We start from the raw sequence: 24763 nt of genomic DNA, 5'->3' as shown, positions 1-24763 counted from the left end.
TCCTTCCTCCTGAGTTTGAGTCTCCTAAGGAAGAATTGTGCTCTCCTTTGTTAGGTTTCGCTGGAGTTTCTCAGTCAATAGAAACGTGCCAAGCAATGAAAAGACATTTCATAGCTTTGACATAGGAATTATTCTCAGAAATGCTGGCTTGAAGGTTCACCCTTGTGAGGAACTAGTGAGCTGTAGAACCACAGAGAATTCCTGGATGACAGAGGTCAGTGTATACTTACTGTCCTTGAGAGACGAAGCTCTCCATTGTTTAGCAGGGACAGTCCTTTATTTGTGCTGGATTTAAGGTGATGGTTTGCATTCAAGGTGATAGGACTGGGCAGGTTCCCAGGATTCAGGACTTCTGGTACTAAAGCTAGGAGAGTTCCAGGAAAGCCAGGGCAGTTGGTTACCCTTGCTAGACTGACCTCCTCATTGCAGGACATTCAGCATCTCTGCTGTGAGAACCCCAGACACTCCCATGTATTTCCAAGTGTCCCTTAGGGATAAGAGACCATTCTGAGTCTAACCCATGGTGCTGACACACTCTGGTGCTCTTGGTAAGATCATTGCTGAAGTGAGGTGGATGCCAGAGACCACATTCAGACTTCAAACCAGCAAGGATCCAAATGCCTTTGGCTCAAGACAAGACTGTGGGAGGTAGGGGGTGGCAATGTTTTGTTTTGTTTTTAATTTCAAGATTAGATCTATTGATCTCAACAGATTTTCTAATAGACAATGTGAATCCAAAATCCAGTGTGTGTTAAGAATTAAGAAAATCGATTCTGTTTATAAACTTTTAGTCAAGGTTTTGTCATTTATGGTTCTTACTCACAAATACTGTTTCACACAGAATTTTCAAATTAATTTATGTAGTTGTGCAAGGTGTCCAACATTAGATAGTTTGGAAGCATAGAAGAGATAATGGACCGCCACCATCACCCCGATCCTGTCTCCTTGGAATCAAAGAGTCAGCATCTAAGGAGAGTACATCCATCCTTCAAAAGGGATGAGACAGAAGAAAGGTGACTTCTGACTTGGAACGATGTAGGATAACATCAGTAAATGTAAGGACAGAATATATTTCGAAAAATTCCTCACTAATTACAGGGCTAGTGTGTGGAATTTAAGTGCATGTTATTATTATATGTAAAGAATGTAGGTGCTAAAGCATGGTTTTATTGATTCAAAACTCCCAGCCTGGTTCTATTATTAATGGGATTTAAAGAGATAATATTATATTGGGTAACCTTGGTTGAAACATTTCAAAGTTGGTCAGTTTATTCTTTATTTAACCTGATTGATCCTCATCCTCTCCCTTTAAACATAAGCTTGTTCACAGAGATACAGCAGGCAGTCATGTTGTCATGACAACACTTACACGGTGGGAAGAAAGACTCTTTCAGATGGCCAATGGCTGCTTTTTTAATCACTGATTTATACTGATAGCAAAATTAAATAGGGATGGAGAACTGGTAATTATATGTTCTTTTGGCTCAATATTTTCACTTCTGTTACTGACATGTAATTTTTGAACATGTGTTATAATATATAAAATTTATACCAATACATATAATGATATATCTCATCTATTTTCTTTCTTGTCAATAATAATATTCTCGAAATATATGGAGTCTCCTGCTCAAAATTTTTGATAGCATTTTGTTGCCTATATAATAAATTCTGAACTTAAGCATGTGGTTGTGTAGGGGGCCCTGTGAAAAGTAGTTTCCACCTCACATTCAATGCTGTCTCTCAGCTGCAGCCATTGGATCACATGTATGATCAAGACTCAGGAGCTGGGGAGAAGACCAGGGTGTCACACTGGAAACTATAATATTAACATTGAATGAAAGAAAACCCACAGTGTCAGAGCTGTGAGTTGAATTTTATTCAGGGTCTTACTGAAGAACAGCCTGGAGACAGCCTCTCAGATAGCTCTGAGGAGAAGGGGGCGGAGGGCAGCCAGTGTGGATGCAGTTTGGGGAATACGTGCAGTCAGGTGGACATCTCAGTGGGAGCTGTGGGGATCGGAGAGCTCAGTTTGTGCTTTCAGTGCTCTTCTGTATGGGAAGATGCAAGAATCTGGGTTCATTAGAATTATTTGGGGTGAACTTGCTTGGTGGTCCAGTGGTTAGGACTCAGGGCTTTCACTGCCATTGCCCTAGTTTCAATCCCTGGTTGGGGAACTAAGATCTTGCAAGTCTCATGGTGTGGCCATGTTTTTTGTTTTTTTTTTTTAACCCCTGACATATCTCCAACCATCTTAGGGGCCTATTTTTCCAAAGTACAAAGTGCCTCATCCTGTTTTTTCCATCTTGAATTCCTTTCAGGGTGTACTGTTTCAGGCAGCAACTGTAGTGCTTAATGACTTGATCCTTGGAGAACTGGATGGTGGGCAATGTTCTTTGTTTTACATTAAGTAGAAAATTGCCCTAAATAATTTTGTCACTAAAGGGAGGTAGGAGTACAGGGAGAAACTGGTTAATTTAAGAAAAAAAAAAAAAAAAAAAGGATGATTAGAAAGAATTCCATGGAGGAAAGATGACCAGGTTTTAGTTTTGAGGCGGTAGAAAAGGAGGAGATTCCAGTCCAGGGGAATAACACACCCAAAGGCACAGGGGTGCAGAAATGCACGGCATGTTGAGAGATCACTGAGTGTACAACTGGCCTGGACTGGAAGAGGCAGAGGGAACGAGAGGACAGAGAGGGCATTGCAGAGGGCATTGGATGCACTGGTGTGCTCAGAGAGGTCACTTTCTTTTGTGCAGGAAGAGGAACAGAGAGTGGTTGAAGTGAGTGTTCTCTGGGAAATTGCCAGCTGGGGTATGATCAGCAGCAATATAGCCACAGAAATTGATCATGAACCGTTTTGAAATCCCGGTGAGACTCTTGAGAGCTTGGACTGATGCAGTGCTGTGGGGTTGGAATGCAAGCCAGGAGAATAAGAGCACTGTATTCCTCCCAACACATTTCCTGAAATACATAATTTTGTGTATTGGCCAATAGGTGCTTGGGAGCATGGGTTCAGATGTGGGACTGCCTGCTTTGAATCCAGCTCTGCCATTACTAGTTCTGGGACCAAGGGTCTGTCAGTTACCGTGTGAGTGTGAGTGTGTGTGTGAGAGTGTGTGTGTGTACACTCAGTTGCTCAGTTGTGTCCGACCCCATGGACTGTAGCCCGCCAGGCTCCTCTGTCCATGAGATACTGGGGATCTGTCCAACCCAGGGATTGAACCCATGTCTCTTGCATCTCCTGCATTGGCAGGTGGATTTTTTATCACTAGCACCACCCAGTAAGCCCAATTACCCTCTCTAAGCATCACCTATAAAATGAGGATAGCACTAACCTTAAAAGATTCTTGTAAGGAGTAAATGAACAGGTAATTGTAGAGTACTTCGAGCAGTGCCTGGCACATGGTAAGCTCTTCAGTAAACATTAATGTGAATGCTGGTGTTAATGAGGAAACATTGCTGAGTATTTGTTACTTTTTTATAATTTTATTAAGCAAAATAAGTTATCTGACTATTTCTCTCTCAGCGTCTCAGTCTTCCCCTCTCGAAACATTCCAGGTGGTTTGATGAGTAGTTATTGATCATCCATTATGTGCTGAGTATTGTGCTCAATGCCAGGGATACAAGGGTGAAAATGCAAGGGTCTGGTGAAGGAGCCTGGAGGATTTTAATAGGTGGCCAATGACCCATACAAAAGAGTGCAGGGGAAATATTAATAGTCCGTATGCAACAAAGGACCACACATGTCAGAGAGAGAGCATGGGAGAAAGGGGGGTTACTGAATATGTTATCTCTAAATTGTTACTAGGTCATTTTCATTTGTAAGTAATGTGTGTGTTTGTGTCTGTGTCTGTGTGTGTGTGTGGTTGCACCTTGAGGCTTGCAGCTTTAGTTCTCTCATGAGGGATCAAACCCCAGCCCCCTGAAGTGGACATCCAGAGTCCTAACCATTGGACTGCCAGGGAAATCTCTTATTTTGATTTTTGAAAAGCACCTCAGGGCTTCCCTGGTGGTTCAGTGGTTAAGAACCTACCTGCCAGTGGAGGAGACATGAGTTTGATCGCTGATGTGGGAGGATCCCGTATGCCACAGAACAACTAAGCCAATTCTCCACAACAAGAGAAGCCCATGGTCACTACAACTAGAGAAAAGTATGTGCAGCAACAAAGACCCAGCACAGCCAAAAATAAATTAAAATAAAATTATTATTTTTAAAAAGCACCTCCCAGGAGTGGATGGTTAAATCATATATTTGTACAACTGTATTGGTAAATTATATCATGCTTTTACAACTGTATTTTATTATTCTAAATCATAGCTTTGGGATAAGTTGTAGTAGAATTTTTTCTATAGTCTAGTTTCAAGGACTGGGTTTGAAATTCTGAAGAGCTGCATTAATCCTAGAAAAGTTTTAAAACGAGAGCAATGGAAGGTTGTGAGTGGTTCAAAAATGTTGGCAGTTCCTGATTTAGAATTTTAATATTTAATCTTGAACTGCTTTTATATCCTTCTAGTTTCATAGACAGAATGCCTGAAGAACTATGGTCAGAGATTTGTAACACTGTACAGTAAACAGTGATCAAAACCATCCCAAAGGGGGAAAAAAAATGCAAGAAGGCAAAGTGGTTGTCTGAGGAGACTTTACAAATAGGTGAGAAAGACAGAGAAGTGAAAGGCAAGGGAGAAAGGGCAATATATACCCAGCTGAATGCAGAGTTCCAGAGAATAGCAAGAAGAGATAAGAAAGCCTTCTTTAGTGAACATTGCAAAGAAGAAAACAACAGAATGGGAAAGACTAGAGATTTATTCTAGAAAATTGGAGCTATCAAGGGAACATTTCTTGGGCACAGATAGCACAATAAAGGGACAGAAATGGTAGGACCTAACAGAAGCAGAAGAGGTTAAGAAGAGATGGCAAGAATACACAGAACAACTGTACAAAAATGGTCTTAATGACCCAAATAACCATGATGGTGTGATCACTCACCTAGAACCAGACATCCTAGAGTGTGAAGTCAAGTGGGCCTTAGAAACGATTACTATGAACAAAACTAGTAGAGGTGATGGAATTCCAGGTAAGCTATTTCAAATCTTTAAAGATGATGCTGTTAAAGTGCTACACTCAGTATGTCAGGAAATTTGGAACACTCAACAGTGGCCATAGGACTGTAAGAGGTCAGTTTTCATTCCATTCCCAAAGAAGGGCAATGACAAAGAATGTTCAAACTACCGTACAATTTTTCTCATTTCACATACTAGCAAGGTCGGAGAAGGCAGTGGCACCCCACTCCAGTACTCTTGCCTGGAAAATCCCATGGATGGAGGAGCCTGGTAGGCTGCAGTCCATGGGGTCGTGAAGAGTCAGACATGACTGAGCAACTTCACTTTCACTTTTCACTTTCATGCATTGGAGAAGGAAATGGCAGCCCACTCCAGTGATCTTGCCTGGAGAATCCCAGGGACAGGGGAGCCTGGTGGGCTGCCGTCTATGGGGTCGCACAGAGTTGGACACAACTGAAGCAACTTAGCAGCAGCAGCAGCAGCAGCAAGGTAATGCTCAAAATCCTTCAAGCTAGGCTTCAGCAATATGTGAACCAAGAACTTCCAGATTTACAAGCTGGATTAGAAAAGGTAGAGGAACCAGAGATCAAATTACCAACACTTGTTGGATTATAGAGAAAACAAGGGAATTCCTAAAAAACATTTACTTCTGCTTAATTGACTACACTAAAGCCTTTGACTGTGTGGATCACAACAAACTGTGGGAAATTCTTAAAGAGACGGGAATGTCAGACCACCTTACCTGTCTCCTGAGAAAGCTGTATGTAGGTCAAGAAGCAATAGTTAGAACTGGACAGGGAACAATGGACTGCTTCAAAATTGAGAAAGGACTATATCAAGGCTATATATTGTCACCCTGCTTAGTTAACTTATTTCAGAGTACGTCATGTGAATTGCCAGCTGGATAAATCACAGGCTGAAATCAAGAGTGCCAGGAGAAATCTCAATAACCTCAGATATGCAGATGACACCACTCAAATGGCAGAAAGCAAAGAGGAACTAAAGAGCCTCTTGATGAAAGTCAAAGAAGAGAGTGACAAAGCTGGCTTGAAACTCAGCATTCAAAAAACTAAGATCATGGCATCTGGTCCCATCACTTCATGGCAAATAGATGAGGAAAAAGTGGAAGCAGTGATAGATTTATTTTCTTGGGCTCCAGAATCACTGTGGATGTTGACTACAGCCATGAAATTAAAAGACACTTGCTCCTTCAAAGGAAAACTATGACCAACCTAGACAGCATATTAAAAAGCAGAGACATCACTTTGCCAACAAAGGTCTGTACAGTCAGAGCTATGGTTTTTCCAGTAGTCATATAAGGATGTGAGAGACCATAAAGCTGAGCCCCCCAAAATTGATGCTTTCGAATTATGGTGCTGGAGAAGACTCTTGAGAGTCCCTTGGACTGTAAGGAGATCAAACCAGTCAATCCTAAAGGAGATCAATCCTGAATAATCCTTGGAGGGACTGATACTGAAGCTCCAATACTTTGGCCACCTGATGCTGAGAGCCAACTCATTGAAAATGACCCTGATACAGGGAAAGATTGAGGGCAAGAGGAGAAGGGGATGACACAGGATGAGACGGTTGGATGGCATGTCAAAGGACATGAGTTTGAGCAAGCTCCAGGAGATGGTGAAGGACAGGGAATCCTAGCGTGCTGCAGTCCATGGGGTTTCAAAGAGTTGGACACAACTTAGCAACTCAACAAGTCATTTCATCAATACCTTCTAATTTGAGGCTCCACAGAGTTTTTATGGATAGAAGCCCTCTTGTACCCCTGGCTTACTGGAAGCCTCTGACCAGTGCCATCCACTAGAAATATAACGTGAGCCACATATGTAATATACAATATTTTGAATAGCCACGTTACAAGAAGTTCTTTAAAAGGTAAAATGCATTGCTGTTTTTAGTATGTGTGTGTTCTTAATTTATTTAGAGTAATTTTTCCCCCCAGGTGCTGTGTTTTAAAGACCTATCCGTTAGGCTGGGTGACATTTAATGCATTGTTTCTAGCTGCTGACTGCGTGGCACTCTGGGGTTCCCTTTTCTCCTGGCAGAACAATGGACTCCCAAGGCGCCCCTCTTTCCAGCCCTGCACATAATCTCACAGGGAGCACCTCCTCCAGTATAACAATGTGAGGAGGTGTATGAGCTCTATGCTTAGTATTGCTGGCTATAAAATACATATTATTTACTTGTTTTGAAAAAAAGATATCTTTATCTTATTGATTGGTATACTTTAATTTTGTTCAGTGAAAATAGAGCCTTGCAATTGTTTGTTGAGTCAGATCCTTTTGACTGGTGTGTGTGTCAGTCACTCAGTTGTGTCCCACTCTCTGCGACCCCATGGACTATAGCCCGGTAGGTTCCTCTGTCCACAGAATTCTCCAGGCAAGCATACTGGAATGGGTTGCTGTTTTCTACTCCAAATTATGGCTTTTTTTTTTTTAAGTTGTCACTAACCAATTCAGTTCTTGTAAATGTGTTTCTCAAACAGACCCAATGGCCATGAAAAGAGGTCAACTTTCCCAGGGTGACCAGTTAGAATTTAGGCCAAGTGCAAGTAACCTTTAGTTGCAATAAGAAAATTTAACAATCCTTGCTTTATCAGAGTAGAATATATTTTTAAGAAATGAGTCAGTCATCAAAGCAGCAAGTGGAAGAAAAATATTATTACCCTTAAGGAAGAAAACCCATGGAAAATTTACACTGAAAATGTACTCTTGCTTTCAAAAATAATTAATACTCTTTGTTTCTCCAAAGAGAACTAAACAGAACCAAACAAAAATACAGTGTGTTCTTTTACTCAGCTCCTTTCCGCTCCTGGCTCAAGGTCTGGTACGTCCACTATGACATTTTCTTAAGGGCAGAGTAGATGCTCTTAGTTCATTCATCAAAGCACATCTGTGACCCGGAAAGACACACAAAGTTTGTTTCTACAAGGAAGGAAGCACAGCAACTGTTTTAGGGTGAAGTTCTCCACATAGTCATACACTTGTCCCTGCTGATCTCTGCCTATTTGCCTGCAACAAGGAAGACTTTGACACAGCATCCAATTCATTTGCTTCCAAAGAATGTTCCTCTGTACCCACTTCTGATATCTAAGGATCACTTGTGTGTGACGAGCAGAGTCTTCTCTCAAAAGGCCCAAATGTTATAGTAATTTCTTTCAGAGAGGAAGTAATGGGACAGAGTTGAGAAGGAAGATACTTATTAGAGCATACCAGAATTCAAGACCAGATAGACCATCATTTACAAGTGGACACTTAACGACCAGTAGATCTAGAAAGAAGGAAATGGAGCTAACCCAGAACAAAAACTGTATGAACCAGAGTTTTCACAAGTGAGTGGCTTAGATTTTGAGACTAGAAAAAAGAAACCTATTTCTGTAGCATATTAAATCTGGACTCCTTCCCAGACACCCTGCAAGCAAGAAACCTCTAATGCTTTGGGAGCATTTTTCTAGTAAGAAGATAATTTTAGCATATTGCCTGGGATTTGAGACCTTGTGGGTTAACCAGTACATTTGTGGGTGAATAAAAACTAGCAAACTGTAATTCTGCTTTCTTTTTGGATGTCAGTGTAAAGCAGGACTCAACTCTGGAGGCTGGTGGCTTAGTGGTACAGGCCACACCGTCATATTCCCTCCCTCCCTCTCTTTCTTCCCCCTTTCCCTCTTTGTCTTCTGCTTTCCTATAGTTCTCATTCATATGAGTTGTTATCTCAGCAGCCTCTGGGATTTCAGAAGATAAATCCCTGTTGCTATGTTGTGTCTGACTTTTTTTTCGACCCTGTGGACTGTAGCCCACCAGGCTTCTCTGTCTATGGGGCTTCCCAGGTAAGAATACTGGAGTGGGTTGCCATTTCTTTCTCCAAGGGATCTTTCCAACCCAGGGATCAATCCTGTGTCTCCTGCTGCACGTAGATTCTTTACCCACTGAGTCATCAGGAAAGTCCTTCAGAGGATAAGATACGGAAAAAGGGAGCCACTCCTAGCTACATCCACTTACCTTCAGAAAACTAACATCACACACCTACTGTGTGTATGACATGTTTGCGGTACATTGGTTGATTAAAAAAAAAAAGAGGAGCAAGCTTGATCTTGACTTTAAGAAACTTTGATCTGTTTAATTTGTGATAAACAGCATCTCTAGACACTTTTTCTAAACTTTTTTTTACTACTGAGGACCTACAACTTAACACCAAACAGTTCCACATCCTAATCTCGAAAGAAGTCCTTCTAAACTGTGAGCACTAATTTATTGTTTGAGGTTTCTGAGAATAATTTTTCTGTTTGCTTGTCCTTTCCTGGAATTTTGGCCCAAATATCTAATATTGTCTTATGCTGCATTCTATTTTGACAAGATGAAAAAAATGACACTCTTTACACGTGCATCTCTGGCAGATGGGATCCACAAATACCCCTGCCTCTTTTCTGCCAGTAGCCTCAGCATCTCTGAGAAACTCGGAGCTCTGTGTACCACTCTTTCATTTGTTGGAAAAGAAAAACCAAGCTGTTGCACAGGTGTGCATCAGCTAATTGGTTTTGTCATTTTGTTTTTCCCTGGAGAATCTTTGCTTTTTTCTCCTAACCTAGAATTGGAAGAAGTAGGGGAGGAGGATGGTACAATTCAAAGCATCAAAAGCCTTGAATCAAATGGATGGCTGAATGTTGCTTGTGGTTGGTTGAATCCTGATAGACACTTGTTTTGAGGTTTGTGATAAATTAGACCCAACATAGAGTCTGCATTTGGCATTTTTACAAGAGTTGGAAATGCGATTAAGATGCTTGCTTGTACTGGTGGTGGTGAAATGGATGAATGATGACCAAATTATATTCCAACAGTAGAGGGTTTGGGAAATGTTGAAGAAGTTGGGAGTCAGGAGCCTGGGTTTCTGAACTCAATTTTATAATTTATATGCCTGTAAGTTTGGTATTGAATATGGGGTTGCAAAGCTAATCCTTGGTGTACTAGTTTCTTTCCGAGGTACTAGGTCTGAAATTCACTTTCCTGCCATTAGATGGATGAGTTAGGATCAACTTCAGCTGTTAGTAATGTAAAACTCTAAAATAACAGTGGCTTATTTATGATAGAAATGTATTTCCCTTTCACATGGAAGCCTGGTAGTAGCAGTCCACTGATGTAGTGGCTCTGTTCCACACAAAGACCTCAGGAACCCAAGTTCCTTGGCCTTACCGTTCCAGCATCCCTAGGGGGTAGCCAGTGTGCTGATGGTCCCAGAAGACTTGTCTGTTCCATACAGCAAGAAAAAAATGTGCCTGCAAACTATTTTATGAAGAAGGTTCTTAAAAGCTGCTATACAGCCCTAGAACTTACATCCCAAGAACTTACATCCCAATATTAGAATGTAACCTGCATAGCCATAGCTAGCTACATGGGAGGCTGGGAAATGTATTCGGGATGGCCAAGTGTCCAATAAGAATGAAAACACTCAGAACTGATGAACAGTTTGCAGTGTCTGCTACCTTATTTGGGAGACCCAGACACCAGGCTTCTCATGGATGAAAGGAAGATACAGAATAGTTTGCCCACTTTATTATTTTAAAAAGTTTACACATAATTACCTATTATATACTGTGATTATAATTTATAACAAGATTAGAAAATAAAACCACCTAGATGCAATGTGAAGCCATATCATTTACTGCTTTCCTACTTCCAGTGCTGTTTACCACGTGCTAAGTTCCTTTTAGATTTGATGCTTAGGGAAAAGTTTCCTTTTTGGTAAACTTCTTTTATTAGATAACTAAAACTTTGTAAATTTTAGGGGCAAGAAATTAAATTTCCTCTCAACTCCATGGCTCTTATTTTCTCATGTTATTTTACTGTTTCAAATATATTTCTATCTTTTATATAAGGTGCCTCAAATTCTCTTTTAACTTAGATGGAGAACAAATATCTCAGAGGAGTCATAAAAGAACAGCTTTTACCCTGATCCTTTACGATGTGTATTTTAAAAGTTAATATCCGAAAAACATTTTTCTCTTAACTCCCCCACCCAATCCATAGCCTAAAAATCCTGTTTTACATTTTACATCAAATATTAAAGCTTGTCCACTAACCACTCAGGCATACTTAACAAATTACTTCAATTATGCTGATTTTTTTTAAGGACACAACCTTTAAAAATACTTATGTGAAAATACACAACCTTTAAAAATTCTAACAAATAGAATGGCTTGCAAACAAAAAAATGCACTGAGATGTCTCCAGTGTCAATGACAACCAGTTTCTCCACCTTTGCTAAAATCTGTTTTTTCACCTGTAAAATGGGAATAGTGTGTCTCCTGTACCTGTCTTCTCCGACTGTGAGGGATCAAATGAGATTAAATTAGTTGCAGGACTTTGAAAATTCTGTAGTGTTCTAGAAGTGCTTGCTTTTGTTTCTATATCAGAAACAAAATATACACATTTTAATCTATGCTCCCACACATAGATTTTGTTTTTAGAAAAGATGGCAGCCACTTCAGCATGCTTTACAAATATATATATATATTAATTTAGGCTGTGCTGGGCCATTCATTGCTGCATGCAGGCTTTGTCTAGTTGTGCTGGGCAGGGACTGCTCTCAGTTTGCACTGTGACGACTTCTCATCGCCAGTGGCTTCTCTTGCTGCAGAGCACAGGCTCTAGGGTGCACAGGCTTCAGTAGCTGTGGAGCAAGGGCTCAGTTGCTCCATGGCATGCCGGTTCTTCCCAGACCAGAGATCAAACCCATGGACCCTGTATTGGCAGGGAGATTTTTTTTTAATTAATTAATTAATTTTAATTGGAAGCTGCTACTGCTACTGCTGCTAAGTCGCTTCAGTCGTGTCCAACTCTGTGCGACCCCATAGACGGCAGCCCACCAGGCTCCCCCCATCCCTGGGATTCTCCAGGCAAGAATACTGGAGTGGGTTGCCATTTCCTTCTCCAATGCATGAAAGTGAAAAGGGAAAGTGAAGTCGCTCAGTAGTGTCCAACTCTTAGCGACCCCATGAACTGCAGCCTACCAGGCTCCTCCATCCATGGGATTTTCCAGGCAAGAGTACTGGAGTGGGGTGCCATCACCTTTACTTTATACTATGCTGGTGGTTTTTGTCGTACACTGACATGAATCAGCCACGGATGTACACGTGTCCCCCATCCTGAACCCATCCCATCGCTCGGGGTTGTCCCAGTGCACCGGCTTTGAGTGCCCTGTTTCATGCCTCCAACTTGGACTGTCATCTACTTCACATATGGTAATATACATGTTTCGATGCTGTTCTCAAATCATCCCACCCTCGCCTTCTCCCACAGAGTCCAAAAGCCTGTTCTTTATATCTGTGTCTCTTTTTGCTAGCAGGCAGATTCTTAACCAAGGGCCACCAGGGAAGTCCTCAGTTTACCTTTTTAATCTGCTGGCAAAAGACCAGATTATAGTTTGTTGTCAAATACTCTGTCAATTGCGTAGCTTCTCCCTAATCATCTTTTGTCCTAATACTTAATGTAGAAAGTCAAGTCCTTGCATGCCACCATTTAGAATAACAGTGACCTTGAAATTGGTCTAGGCAGCCTCTGGAATAGCTTCCACCTTGTCATCAGTGCTCTTGTCATCAACCTAAAGAGGACCACAGCTCTAAGGGAAAAGTGTATTGAAGACCCTGTCAGAATAGTGGAGGGCTGGAAAATGGGCTTTATTTAATACACTTTCAGACCTGTCTACCTTGAAAGAGTATGGTGCTGGTCGTCATTGCGTCTGTCTGATTGAATGGAAGCCAAAGAAAGATTGCTGCCAGAGGTAGATGTTTTCTTCTCCTCTCCAGCTGTTCACTGTGAAATAATAATCAAGTGAGGAAGGTGTGTGGTTAGATCGACTGCTGGCATGGCAGCTGGACACATTCTCTGAACGTTATTGCGCAGTTGCTTAATCATTTGATCATAGATATCCCTATTACACTGTATTTAGGCACCAAATGCCCAAACTTGAAAGCAAGGAATATTAGGGCTGACTTGTTGATCATCCTGCCAAACCTGAATAATCCCACCTGCTATTGAACCGGAGGCACTGCTGCCATTCAGTGCACAAGTGGTCAGACAGTTGGAGGAAAAAGTAATAAACCTGCCTAGCAATTTTATGTATGCTGTAGCCTTTACTTTTAAAGTCACCCAACAAGTTGCTGATTCAAGAGCATGCCCACCCACATACATTCTCCATTTTGTATTGTGATTAAACTTTTGAATGTTGGAGATTGCATTGGTTTCATCACTGGTGTTTCCCAGTGCTTCTTAGAAAAACAAAATTGAGGTTATCACAATGGCCTGTAGCTTTCTTAAAATATAAATTTATAAATATATTTATAAAAATATAAATATAAAATATAAATTAAAATTCAAGTTTTAATGTTTTATTTTTGCTTTTTTGGAGAGGGCTAGGGACTTTAAGCCTGTGGCTTCTCAGTAGTGATTGTAAATTATGCTACTTTGTACTTTGTACACACTGTAAAAGGAAGTAGTGTTCTTAGATTATATTTCATATCTTAAAATTTTAATACCCCTTTTTATAATTTGTAAGAAAATGCACATTTTATTGTGTGTGTCAAATGAGACCTTCTTATGATATTTTAAATATTCTGTAGCCAGGTCATATGATTAACTTCAATCATATGTATTGTATAGGTGTGAATGGATGAATTCATATTTACAAATACCAATTTTCCTTCTGGATAATTTTTAGTGGCTTACATCTCATGCCCTTTAATCTTTAAATTTGTCTTTGCAGAGTCCTCTTGACTGTTTTGATTTTGGTTAACAGTCTGTGAACAGGGAGGCATAATTTCCCTTTTATTTTCCACCATCATCAGATCAGTTCCTTTTGCATACTTTCTTGAGGACCTGAGGCAGAGCAGTCTCTAAAGAAGGGTGCCTGAAATAATACTTAGACTTCATAAGCTATTTTGTTCTCATTTCATTTCTACTTCTTTAATGGCCTAGCTACATGACATAAAGCAGCCACACACTGTTTAAAGAGATGCCACAGACTGAAACCAGTGTGTCCTCATGTGATGCTTTGCTTCTGAATGGACATGTGAGTGGCCAACACGCTCATCTACTTTTCTTGATCTAAATAAAAACTGCCTTTTTAGTAAAAATCACATTTGGAAATCTTAGTTTTTCAGTGAAGTGCACTGTGGTTGATGCCATTTCAAAATGTATTTTTTTCCAGAGTCTTTTCCCTCAAAGCCACATTTGAATGAAGAAATTAATAGTGACTAGTAACCGAGATTTACTGAGTGGTTATTACGTGCCTGGCTTTGTGCTAAGCCCTGTGTTCCACATCAACTGTATGGTGTAGAAGCTGTCATCAGTTCTGTCATAGTAAGCAGATAAGGCATTAGAAATTAAGCCATTTGTCTGAGATGACACAGCTAGCCAGCATTGGAGCTGAGATTCAAGGCTATTGACTGACTCCAGAGCTCTTGTCGGTAATATAGCCTTGAAACAAATTTAGTTGAGTAAGCCTAGCAAAGACATGTCCCCAGTGAGTTTAAGAAATATTGTGTTGAGCTTATGCCAAAATACTTGATAAAAATACACAAAGTATGTAGTATTATAAGGCCCAAATTTAAGAACCGTTTAAATTGTGAGTTCTTAGAACATTTACTCAAGAATCTTCAACAGGAAAATCCTCAGTTACAAAGAACTCTCTATTTCAAAAACATTAAAAATCTTAACTTTTTTAAAGGAAAATATAGGAGAAAGAGTTAGAAAATCAACACTCTCAAAACTGTCAGAGTTTTATTAGAGATGTCAGAAGACTGCAACCACGGGAAAGCTCAATGGAGTAAAATGTGTAATTTTTGTGAGGCTGTGATAGACACTTCAGAATCCTAGATAGGCTTTGCAAATAAATATAAGAAAGAGCAGAGGCGCTGAGACTGTCTGGGGCAAACTTTCCTCCCCTCTGTCAGCAGGCCAGCAGGTCAGAATTCTGAGAATTCACAGATTTGGGGCATTTAGGGCTCATCCCCTTGTCTCCATAGTCATCATTTTTGCCAGTTCCTTTGACTTAGGACAGTTTCAAACCACCTTCTAAGCAGCCTCTGTGTGCTGCCTGGAAGCCCCAGCAAACCTATAATAAATGATCCTGACCTGGAGTCCTGGCTCTGTGCTCTTGTCGCCAGAAGTCAGTGATGAAGCTGGAGGGGATGAAGAACTTTCTTGCTGTTTCCTGACAACAAAGTTCTAGGTCCAGAAAAAATAAAGGGGCTAAGTAGTGAGTAAGAGAAGAAGAGAGAGAGAGAGGCAATGGAAGCAGACCACCGGTGAGCAGAGAAACAGTTTTAACGCTAAATTCATATACAGCAGTTTGGACCTAGGAGCCTGGCTCCTTTGGGAATAACATTGCTCAGAAAGAGTAGCCAGCAGCAGCTGCAGCTGAGACTTCAGAAGAGAGAGGATTTTCTTCTCCAAGAATGGAAGCATTGTGCAGATTGCTCTTCTGATTTTGAAAACACAGACCACACAAGAACTTCACGAGTTTTCCTTTACATAGAGGGTGAATTCTTAGCTCTTATGGAGTTAAGTCTTATTCTGGACCACTCATCTCTCATTCACGTGACCTTCTGTTGTAATGACCTGACGGCCTCTTTCCTGCCACAGGGACTTTGCACTTGAGGCTCCCTCTTCCAGGAATGCTGTTCCCTAGTCTCTTCCCAAGGACAGCCCCTTCTGTTTGGGGGTGACATTGTTCTTTCTTCAGACTATCCTACCAAATAGCCCATCACCAGACACAACTGACCCCATTATCCCTAAATTGCCTCTTTTATTCATTGCTGTACATTCTCAGCTTCTAGAATGGTGCTTGGTATGTAGTAGAGTCCCTCTGTGCATGAGAATGCATGAATAAGTGGGTGAATGAATGAATGATGAAGTATAATTCACGTTTTCTGTTTTCTGAAGCCAGGAGTCAGATGGCATTTGGTAGATAAGAATGATTACCTTTTGTTTTCCCAGACCAGTCCTTCTTAAAAAGTCTGGTTCCCAAAGCCAACAGCGTGAAATCAGTAGCACCTGGGAACTGTTAGAGATGCAGATTCTCAGGCCCCACCTCAGAGCGACCAAGTCAGAAGCTTGGGGTGGGGGTGGAGGGTGGGAGGCTGGCACCCGACGATCTGTGTTCTAGTAGGTTCTCCAGGTGACTGATGCTTGAGAACCCAGGTCTTGGATGTAGGGTCTGGCTACGTCTATCTGAGGACCTCTGTGCCCCCAGCCCTGGAACAATGCCTGGTGCAGAGTAAGCAGGAAATGTTTGTGGAAGGAGTTCATCTGTCTCCTCTTTGTTCACAAGGTCCTCACCCCCTGCCTTGCACATTGAGGCACTGGGCACACAGCAGCTGTCGAGGAAGGGAGTGAGGGCCATTCAGAGGACCAGAGGGAGACTTTTGTGCTCTGTGCTGCAGACGTTACCAAATTTAGCATCCCAGCTCACCCATCCCTCCTTCCTGTGGCCTCCGGAGCAGAAAGGGAAATTTCCAGCTGCTGCTAGATACTCATTTGTTTCCATTTGACCCTTTGGTTCCTGCTAGTGAGCCCAAGGGAGAGGGTGAGGAGAGGCTGGCTTGCCTCACTCACAGACCCAACTGCGGAGGAAAGCCCAGTCACAGGGGTGGAGCCAGGCTGGGGCACTGGCGCCCAGAGGCGGCTGGAAAGGCAGGTCCTTGCTGCTCTCAGACAGGCCCCTTGTTCCTATGCCAAGTATCACTCTTGGCCCAAGAGATTCCCAGCACAAGAGGGACTTCCTTGGGGCTGTCAGCCCTGCTGTTTTTATACTTGGACTTGCAGGCCCTGCTTCTGGGACAGAACTGCACACGGTGAAGTGGGCCACTTGGAAAGGACACCTGTACCTTTCCACACTTACCACTGAACCTCTTCTCCTTGAAGGCACCTTCAGTAAGAGGCAGGGATGCAGTGATGACAGGACAGAAGACCATAAAGCTTCTTAGGTGTGAGATCCTGTGGGGAAGGGCAGAGGGAGAAACAGGTGGGATCTCAGCCTCTGCCTTGTGTCTGGGGGTGGAATTTGAAGCTCAGGCTTCTAACGGGAGAGGCTGCATATCCACAGACCAGCTGAGGTGGCCTGAGTTTACTGGATGCAGATTTAATGAGGGAGTAAAGGAGGGAGGCCCCTATGCAAAGCCTGCAATGGCAGTGTCGTTGCGTTGATGTACCCAGGCTCCAGGGTGGATCCTGGTGTGCTCAGTTACCAGCTCTGTAACCCTGGTCAGGTCAGCAGGCCTCAGACTCAAAGCCATTTTGTTCTTTCTTTTGTTCCCATCCCCATTTACTCATGTTCTGAATTCCCCCAAGCTGACTATAACTGATCTTACTCAGGTCTCTGAAAAAATAGCATCTGTTTCTACACTGGGACCTAGTTTACCCCTTGGCCTTAAACCAAACTGCAGAAACAACCCTCACACACACCCCCAAGAAGGAGACAAGACAGAGGAGTGTATGCACATATTTGCTTCGAGTTGTTTGTGAAAGATTTGGGTAACTTGAGATTATTTAATCATGCTTAATTTCCTGTAGGGGGAGGGGAAGTTTCCATCATAATTTGAGACAAGCGGCAGTTTTGCCTCTGACAGATTTAAATGAGAAAAGCAAATGCTGGGATGCCAAACACCCTCATGAATGCACATCTGTGCTGTCATCTTAATCAGCTTCTTTGTTTGGCTTCTTTTTTTCATCTTGGCGACGGTAGCAGTCTCAGTGACATGATGCAGTGACATTTGCACAAGGCAAGGCCAGCCTAGTTTCTTTGAATTGCTGTACTGGCTCCAGACTCTTATGAATGGCCACGTAAGAAAGGGCCTCTCCTTAGAATAAAGTGATCCCCAAATGTAGAGTACAAATTGCTTATGGTTTCCTACCTATATATGTTCATCCAGCTGCTTGTGATTTCTCCATCATGCCTCTCACTCTATGGATTTCTTACTCTGCTTCCTCTTCTCTCCTCTCTTCTCTAATACTTTAGCCCATTTTATAAGAAAGCCCAAAACGAGATATTTAAAAGCAAATAATTATCCAATAAACTAATAAAATATCGATATGGTCCAGAGATGGCAGAAACTGCCCAGTAGATGTATTTGATTTGTCCCACCCCACCCCCACACACACACACATATATACACACAGTGCATAAAGAATTATTTTTTGAATTTAAAGGCCTTTGGACTTTGTACATGCTTACTGGATTGCTTCATAGCTCAGTTGGTAAAGAATCCACCTGCAATGCAGGAGACCCTAGTTCGATTCCTGGGTTAGGAAGATCCACTGGAGAAGGACTAGGCTACCCACTCCAGTATTCTTGGGCTTCTCTTGTGGCTCAACTGGTAAAGAATCCGCCTGCAACGTGGGAGACCTGGGTTCAACCCCTGGGTTGGGAAGATCACCTGGAGAAGGGAAAAGCTACCCACTCCAGTATTCTGGCCTGGAAATTTCCATGGACTGTATAGTCCATGGGGTTGCAAAGAGTTGGACACGACTGAGCAACTTTCACTTTCACCGGTTTGCCACAGTCCCCACCATTCTCCATTGTGTTCCACACTATGCTCATTCCTGTATTTACATTATTGTTTTGTTTTTAGAGTTCCTTTTTGAATTCTGAGGCTTTATCAGTCTGTCTTCTTTGGGCATCTTCTGTGTGCAGTTTGGAATTCCAGAGTGTTACAAAAGACATGGCTGCTTTTAGATGTTTACCATCAAATGGGAGGAGTTGTTAAGGATAACAAGTGCAGTACTCATAAATCCAGCAACTCATCCAGAAAGCAAAGAAAATTAGAATTGTACTCATTGCTGGGTGTGTGATCGCAAACAGTAAATCTTACTAATTTACAAAGGGGTTCAGTAGATTTTGTGTGTAATCTTGCAAATTTTGTTTGAGTAGTTGATTCTGACTAATGGAGCTTTAGCCTGTTCATAGGGTCCTTGGAACTATAAAATGATGATAATGGATCCTTTTTATCCATGTTATCAAGCATCAACCTTCCAGTTCTTTCTTAGTTCTCATTTGGGCTATGGACACATCTGCCTGCGGAGTTCTCCTGACTATTGGAACTAACACCAGAAGACTGTAGTTGTTTCTTCTTTTAATAAAACCCTCTCTCTCTCTCTCTCTTTTTTTTTCTTCCATTTTCCAGCAGATATATGGAGTGACCACTCCTTTCAGACTGATCCAGATTTGCCACCCGGCTGGAAGAGAATCAGTGACATCGCTGGGACCTATTACTGGCACATACCAACAGGGACGACTCAGTGGGAACGCCCTGTCTCCATCCCAGCAGATCTTCAGGGTTCTAGGAAAGGGTCCCTTAGTTCTGTAACGTCATCTCCCACCCCAGAGAACGAGGTAAAATGAAGTATCTTTTTCATGGCTTAGTAGAATGGATGTAACTTGTGATTTCTCTTTAGACTCATTGTTTCTGCCCCAACAGGTCATCAAGGTAAGCTTTCCGATTTTTGTGCATGTTGCATTTGAAACCTCTGAAATGCTTCCTCTTCGTGAATAGTGTTAATATCATCTTTCAGGGATCTTTTTATTTTTTAATGGCTTTCGGTCGCTTTAAATACCATTTCAGGTACAGAAAGTAAGAGAGGCTGATTAATGAGAAGTGGTTAAGATTCCCTAGGGCTCACTGAGGCAGTACTTTACTCTGTAGGTGCCACTTCACAGTGCTGGTTCCATAAAATATTTACACATGGAAGAACATCTCTTGGCCTGACGTGTTATAATTACCACACATCTTATTAATATCCGTGGGCTCATTTGATTGCACAGAGAGAATGTCTGCAGGAATAACCCTTGAGAACCCTTAAATGCTTAATTTCTAATAAGAAATTTAAAAAAAGAATCTGTTTATTTAGCAGAAGTGACATTATTTTAGAAATAATTAGCAGCATAAATTTGTTCTATCCCTGAGGAAGAAATCTGATGTTTAAACAAAGAATTGAGGCCTTAAAAAAAATTCCATCATGATCGTTGTTAATACAGAAACTCCTGCAGTGAACCTTTCTGAATCCCGATAACAAAATATTCAAGAGAATTACAGTGGGAAAAGGTCACAGTTAAGTAATGTTTTTTTGTTTTTTTGTTTTTTGTTTTTTTTTGAGAAAAGAGGTTTGATTCCTGACACACAGGCACTTCTCTCTTTTCTCTGACCACAGTCTTTTGTTCTTTAAACAACTTATTTTCTTTTACTTTGAGGACATGGAAGGAATTTGAGCTGCATCTCTTACCCAAAAGCCTCTCTACATATTTGCTGCTATTATTACCCTTCCTGTCTTTAAAAGTAAACGACATCTTCCATTATTTACTTGCTCTTCTCTAAGAGGCAGGAAGACCTACATTCCAACCACATTCTTGCTGTTACTGGGCTTCAACATCTCACTCACTCCACCTGGGCCTCAAACTCTCCATCTTTCAAGTAACGGTTAGGGCAAGCTATAACCCTCTGTTGATAGACTGGGGCTTCGGTTTATTGGTTCAGGGCCCTGATGATTAGACACCCGCTTCAGTTCCACTGAACCATTTAGGATTTCATTGCTTATCACTGGGCAATTTTGGTAATTTTTTTTATTAGCATAATATTCCAACTCCCAGAGCAAATCCCATTCAGTCTTTTATTCACCTTGTGTGAGGTGTGCTGGGAGGTGGAAATGAACCAACTCAGCCTACCAGTAAGTGGAGTCCTCCTCCATGCCAGCCCAGGTGTCTCTTGGCATTTCTCCCTGGACCTCAGCGCGACTCCCAGGAGCCGAGTGGACCAGGACACTCCTGGGCCCTCAGTGAGACTCAGAGGTCCTCTCTCATCTTCACCTGCACTGCTTGGCATCTCTGTTAGAGTCTCTCCAGCCCAGGACTTCACTCTCTTATTGCATCCCTTTACCATCCTCACCTCCAGGGAGAGCCCTGCAAGCTGAGAATGCCAGGGTGCCAAGGAGGCATCTGGCACCAGTGTCCATCCATCACAGACCGGGAAGCCGAGGCACAGAGAGGCCAGTGACCAGCAGCCACACTGGGTCTAGAACTCAGGGTTCCCAAATCCTCCTGAATTCCAGGCCAGAGTTCTCCTCACTTGGCTTCCCTGGTTCTGAGATTTCAGCCCACCTGCTTTCTCTTTGTCCAGAGGTGAGATGATCAGACTGACTTTGAGATATTGCTTTCTGTTCAGTGAGCCTCTCGTCTTCCGTATATGGAAGAAATGAAGTTTGTCTTGAAGCCCGCATCCTGAGGCTGAGGTGTGGGTGGGGTGAGGCCCAAGGTGAGCATCTCGGGGTTTGAGTGCCTCAGATTTTTTTACCTCTCTGATTAACATGGAAGACTTTTGGTTTCATATTTTCTGCATAGAAGAACGCAGCACAGGTGGGCTGCTGACCCTGGGGAAGATGATCAGGTGGCGGAGTCCACATTCACATCCCTGAGCTTCCTGACATCCACTGTCGCTGGCTCTGCCCCTGTCCTTGCCCGCTTCGCTCCCTTCCCTGTCACTGCCCAGCCCCCTTCCCAGCTCAAACTGTGTCCCAAGGCCTGCCTGCCTGCCCACCCAGTTCCTCTCCTGGAATTCAGTATTTCCATCACATCTCCACTGCTCAGCCTCCCAGCAGCTATTCATGACTTATTGTAGCTTTCAGGATATTTTCATAAATGTCACTTCATTTGTTCCCTTCAAGACTCTTCATGTGGCAGAGAAGACGGCTGTTCTGTTTCCCACTTAAGAGGTAACTGGGGCTCAGGGAGCTGAGTAACCAGGTCAGGGTGGGCAGATGCCCAGTTCTCAATTCCAGATCCCGTGATCTGCCCCAGCACTGGGTGAATTTCCACCTTGAAGTTGGTTCTATTCCACTCGTCTATTGCCATCATGTTGGATTAAGTCTTATCCCTCCAAGACACATGTTAACAGATGTGTAGCTTTTTGACATTATCTCTAGGCTCATACCCAGCACTTTAATAGACCAGTGGGATGGATGTTCTTCAGATCAACCTTTTGGTTGTTTGCTCCATACACATTTTTCCCTGTGCATAAGGCCATCCACAGAGTCAAAAAACCAAGCAGATATAAAAGGCAGTACATTGAAATCCTAGGGGCAGAGAGATAAGCAGGTAGTAGAGAGGAGAGGTTGGGGAAGACCCGCCTTCCATGTTCTCAGGTCCTGCAGGTGCTGACAAGGATATTAAAGCAGAGGCGCTAAGGGAGGTCGAGTATTTACAGCACCAGCTTCACGGCTTATCTCCTTACTCCTCATAAAACCCTATGCATCTGTGCGGTGGTTGTCGTTCCTTTTTTATATTTGACAACCCACATGGAGAGGTGAGGGAGCTTACCCAGAATCACACACCTACTCCCTGGTGGAGTCAAGCCTGAGTGGAGTTGTGCTGGCCCCTGCCCTCACCCCAGGCTTCACTCTGTTTATCAGGGGCTTTGGAGAGCCTTGGATGTCTTCATCTCACTCCAGGGGAGGGTGGTGACATATGCAGAGCCTTCTAGAAAATGACTTCTTTTCATAACATTGTTTTGTTGTTCAGTTGCTAAGTCGTGTCTGACTCTTGTGACCCCATGAACTGCAGCATGCTAGGCATCCCTGTCCTTCACTGTCTCCTGGAATTGGCTCAAACTCACGTTCCCTGAGTCGGTGATGCCACCCAACCATCTCATCCTCTGTCATCCACTTCTGCTCCTGCCTTATGTCTTTCCCAACATCAGGGTCTTTTCCAGTGAGTCGGCTCTTCACATCAGGTGGCCAAAGTATTAGAGCTTCAGTTTCAGTGTCAGTCCTTCCAGTGAATATTCAGGGTCGATTTCCTTTAGGATTGACTGGTTTGATTGCCTTGCTGTGTGAGGGACTCTCAAGAGCCTTCTCCAACACCGCAGTTCAAAAGCATCAGTTCTTTGGTACTCAGCTGCAGGTGCTAATAACAGTTGAGAAAAAATGATTATTTCTTTAATGCCATTTCTTTGATCCCTAAATAGAATCTATTTTGATTAATTTGAAAACATGAGAGAAAGCAAAATGTTAAGGGCGAGAAGAAACTTGTAATATGTCGTGTTAGAAACGCATATTTTTATACAGCTTTTTCCTGAGCTGGCTTTAAAAAAAAGTAAGTGCCAAATCTGTTGACTAAGCTTCACAAAAGTCTAGGACTGAAGGCTTCCTTACAGTTTGATAATTGTACATTTCACATTCCAAAAGTTCACCAGGGAAGTGTTAAGCTCAACGCATAGTGTTTCCTCTGCAGACGCCAGCAGTATTTTTGCAAGTTTATAAACTGGACGGGAAGCACTTGCCGCTGAAATTTGGCCCAGCAACAGTCTCCCCCTAATCCATCAGTTTGTTCCAAATTACTTAGATGTTGCATCTTAGAGAGAAGAGGAAGCTCCATAAAATATTTTAATGAGTAACTGTTGGCCCATGAGCAAGTCTTACTTAGAATCTTCCCAGATGAAGGGAGTTTCCCAGTTCCTTAAGAATAAGGGCAAGGAGGAAAAAAGGGGCTCCAAAGCAAGGGGAGGTCTAACTGATTCTCAGGACTGTGATCTCTTTGTGATCAGTTTACTCTGGTCTTGCTGCATCACTCCTGGAGTCTGGGAGGGGCCTGTGCAGCTAAGTCCCTAGGAGAACAATTTTCAAGCGTTGCATTAGAACCTGAGGATTTTCACGTACATTGAGAAATAAGATGGCAACATAAAGGGGCCGGTCTGTCATCATTTTCCTGAACTTCTTGACCTGCTCATGGAGTCTTACAATTTCAGAACTGACAGGAACCTTTGAGAAGGGACTAGTGAATGCTACAGCAATATTTCTCAGCCCACTGAACCAAGGATTGTGGCCAGGGTAACCTCTGGGGCTTGCAGAACATGCTGATTCCTTGTTCTTACCCTAGGCCACTGAGGTAGACTCTCGAAGGGTGAGGCCTGACAGTCTGCCTTTATCCTATGCTTTTGCCCCACCCCCAGAAGGAGGGGTGCTTCCCTGGTGGCTCAGATGGTAAAGAATCTGCCTGGAATGCAGGAGACCCAGGTTCGATCCCTGGGTTGGGAAGATCCCCCGGAGAAGGGAATGGTTCCATTATTCTTGTCTGGAGAATTCCATGGACAGAGGAACCTGGCAGGCTATGGTCCGTGGGGTTTCAAAGAGTTAGACACAACTGAACAACTTGCACTTTTCCAAAAAAGGAAAAAAAAAAAATCATATGCTTTCCAGGAAATTATATGCCGAGGGATTACAAAAGCCAGTCTTCTAGTGAATCTAGTCTGTTTTTATTTATGTGTCATTTCTGCTTAAATACTTTGGCCTCATCTTAGCATCTCCTGGGAATCATTGCTCTCATTTGCCTGCTTTCTGAGCCCTTTGATCTTCATTGCACTGTGTTTCTTTGTAGTATTCTTACTTGAGGCATGTCAGCCTCCCTTTTTGGGGGATTGGGACCTGCCCCCCTCGTCATGCATCCTCAGCACTTGGCACAGTGCCTGGTATGTGGCAACGTTCATTAAATATTTGCTGAATGAAGGAATAAACTGGCTTCATAGCGGGAGGGAGCTCTTTGCTGACTTATTGTAGCCACAGAGCCGGCGCTAGAGCCTCAACTCTCCTGATTTTTCTCTAGTTTATAGTTTCTAAATTGTGCTGCTGCTCACACAGACTAATTTAATTCC

General features: G+C 42.6%; 1 protein-coding gene and 1 non-coding gene across 7 annotated transcripts in view; both read left to right on the top strand.

Annotated features, from left to right (window-relative positions):
* APBB2 (amyloid beta precursor protein binding family B member 2) overlaps positions 1 to 24763 on the top strand; it is a 376132-nt gene that overhangs the window by 238710 nt on the left and 112659 nt on the right. For 3 of the 6 annotated variants that reach the window (XM_040238101.1, XM_040238100.1, XM_040238096.1), the window contains exon 7: positions 19256 to 19461. In XM_040238101.1, coding sequence (XP_040094035.1) covers positions 19256 to 19461 — 206 coding nt within the window. Of the gene's footprint in view, positions 1 to 19252; positions 19462 to 24763 lie in introns of all 6 variants that reach the window. The other 3 variants (XM_040238099.1, XM_040238097.1, XM_040238095.1) reach the window with 1 other exon arrangement.
* Positions 24078 to 24149, top strand: TRNAS-GGA. The gene has a single exon. It is a non-coding gene; the product is annotated as a tRNA-Ser (tRNA).

This window comes from Oryx dammah, unplaced genomic scaffold (genome assembly GCF_014754425.2).
Source record: "Oryx dammah isolate SB20612 unplaced genomic scaffold, SCBI_Odam_1.1 HiC_scaffold_3, whole genome shotgun sequence".
Taxonomy (NCBI): domain Eukaryota; kingdom Metazoa; phylum Chordata; class Mammalia; order Artiodactyla; family Bovidae; genus Oryx; species Oryx dammah.
The sequence above is the reverse complement of the archived record's forward strand: the minus strand, read 5'-3'. Positions and strand labels throughout refer to the sequence as shown.